The following is a 2383-nucleotide window of genomic DNA, read 5'->3' on the forward strand; positions in this document are numbered from 1 at the left end:
GTTTTTTAGATTTAGCTTTTATATTTAGACCTTTGATCCATTTTGGATTTTTTTTCTATGTGATGTGAGCTTGGGATCCAAATTCCTTCTTTTGCAATGTGAATATCCAGTTTTCCCAGCACCATTTTGTTGAAGATCCTGTTCTTTCCTCATTAAATAGTCGTAATACCCTTGTCAAAAATCAAGTGACAATAGATGTATAGGCTTATTTCTGGGTTCTCAATTCTATTCTATTGGTCAATGACCGGTATCCCATGGTTTTGATAACTGTAGTTTGTAGTATTTTTTGAAATCAAGAATGTGAGCCTTCCAACTTTGCTCTTATTTTTCAAGATTGTTTTGGCAATTCGAAGTCACTTGCAATTTCATATGAATATTAGCATCGGCTTTTCCCCTAGCCATGTTGGGCTATCCCTATTCCCTTTTCATTCAGGAACCTTCTGCAGGTTTATTTTGTGAGATCACGCTTTGGGTTAGGTTTTTATTCAAAATGTGTGCAAGCAAAATTGATTTTTAAAAATTGCTTTTAGGGGCACCTGGGTGGCTCAGATGGTTAAGCGTCTGCCTTCGGCTCAGGTCATGATCCCAGGGTCCCCAGATCCAGCCCCGAGTCCGGCTCCTGGCTCAGCGGGGAGCCTGCTTCTCCCCCTCCCTCTGCCTCTCCCCCTGCTCATGAGCTCTCTCTCTCTCTCTCTTTCTCTGTATCTCTGTGTCTCAAATGAATAAATAAAATCTTTTAAAAAAATAAATAAATAAAAATTGCTTTTATTTCCCATAACTTAAAAATGAACAGTAGTCTCATACAACACATAATGCTAAACACATTGGTTTGTGAACAATAAATATTTAAAAAGTATGAACAGCACAAATATTTCAAATAATTTAAATAAATAAGTACAAAAGATTTTAAGCTATTGCAGATGAATTGTGCATTTCTCTGTCCTAAACAACTTACAGCATTTAACGTAACTTTATAATAATCCCATACATTTGCTATTATTTATTTTTCTTCTGGCATAAAGATAGAGATGAAGATTGCACTTTGAGTCCTAGAAAATAGCCGTTTAGTTGGCCAGATGAGTTTTCAGACTCAACATCTTTTTTATTTCCTGAGTTTAGCTGTGAGCTCATTGATGAAGAACAAGCACCTTCTGATTTCCACCCTGACAACCTCCCAGGCACAGTGGCTGTATACTTTCTTTTCAAGATACAGAATGATTCCATGGAAGTATCTCTTCACAGCCAGTCTGGAGTTCTCACTTAATAGTTCCACATTCTTTTCTTCCTCCAAACATGTCTCCAGATCATCCACCTGCTGATGAAGTCCAGCGAGGAATTTGTCCAGTAGGGTCTCATCCCAAGCCACAAGAGAGTCACTTTTGCTGAAGAGGTGGAAGATCTGCTGGAGCATCTCATGCATGACAAGTGTGGCTTCTGTCTTCTCAAACTTGTTCCCATCCACAAGCATCTGAGGAAAGCTGAAGTCAGTCCTATCCTTCAGACAGGACAGAATGGAGATTTTCTCCATTTGACTCAACAGTGTGAAGGTTTCTGGATTGCCATGGCTAGAATGCAGGGCGCAGTCCTGAGAGCAGGCAGGGTTGGAGCACAGCATCACCAGGGCCAGCAGCACAGAGACTGAGAGAGCCATTAGGCAGCTGGGGGGGATTCTGCAGGACTGCCTGAAGAGGAAGTCTCAGTAGGTTCTGAGAACTTTGGGTGATGAGTGCCTTTTAAATAGTGAATATAGAAACTTCCATTTTCTGGGTTTTTCCACTGTCACGTGTTCCTTTCCCTTTCTACTTTTTCTTTTTTTTTTTTTTACAAAGTCAATTAAAAATGCACATTTATTAACATGAGCACCTAGATGGGGGACTCGAACCACGTGTGCCAATATAGTATTTACACAGCATATTTTTTCATATTTTTCACACCTCCCAGGTTGTTCTTGGGAAGAAAAGTCTAGACAAAGTCAGAAAAGGGAGAAATACTTATGCAAGAAATGGTGGTCTTTCCAGGTCAGCAGGAAATATGAAAAAACTTATAAAACAGGAGATTTAAGTTTTTCTTATTTTTTTCCTTATTTACACCTTTCCCCCTTTAAAAAGTTTCCATTGTATATGTACCTCAAAGGTAGCACTTGAGTTGGTTACTGAAGATATTGTTTGGAAAACAATTTTGCAGATCATTTGTCAAAAATAAATTATGGTCTGCCAAGCACTTTGCTAGGTGCTGGTTTCCCTAAAAGGTTCAAGATTGCCTATGTGTGATTCTCTTGGTTCTCTACCAAGTACAACCTTTCACAGTAAAAATTTTGCCTTAGTCATTGAATGGTAATCCAGATAATCTCAAATCCTTAGGTATTCCACTGACAAGTGATATC

The 2383-nt window shown here is 38.9% G+C and overlaps 1 protein-coding gene across 1 annotated transcript; it reads right to left on the reverse strand.

The window, feature by feature from the left end:
* Positions 1–1102: 1102 nt before the first annotated feature.
* LOC112836292 (interferon alpha-2-like) lies at positions 1103–1651 on the reverse strand. Its single transcript, XM_025887921.1, has one exon. It carries the CDS (start codon positions 1649–1651, stop codon positions 1103–1105), a length of 549 nt encoding a protein of 182 aa, XP_025743706.1.
* Between the last annotated feature and the right edge of the window lie 732 nt (positions 1652–2383).

The sequence above is a fragment of the Callorhinus ursinus genome, unplaced genomic scaffold (assembly GCF_003265705.2).
Source record: "Callorhinus ursinus isolate GAN/ISIS: 27379988/994484 unplaced genomic scaffold, GSC_fseal_2.0 scaffold39, whole genome shotgun sequence".
Classification (NCBI taxonomy): Eukaryota; Metazoa; Chordata; class Mammalia; order Carnivora; family Otariidae; genus Callorhinus; species Callorhinus ursinus.

Excerpts from the sequence above, each read along its gene's own strand:
- LOC112836292 (XM_025887921.1), bottom strand. The coding sequence starts at position 1,651 with ATGGCTCTCTCAGTCTCTGTGCTGCTGGCCCTGGTGATGCTGTGCTCC.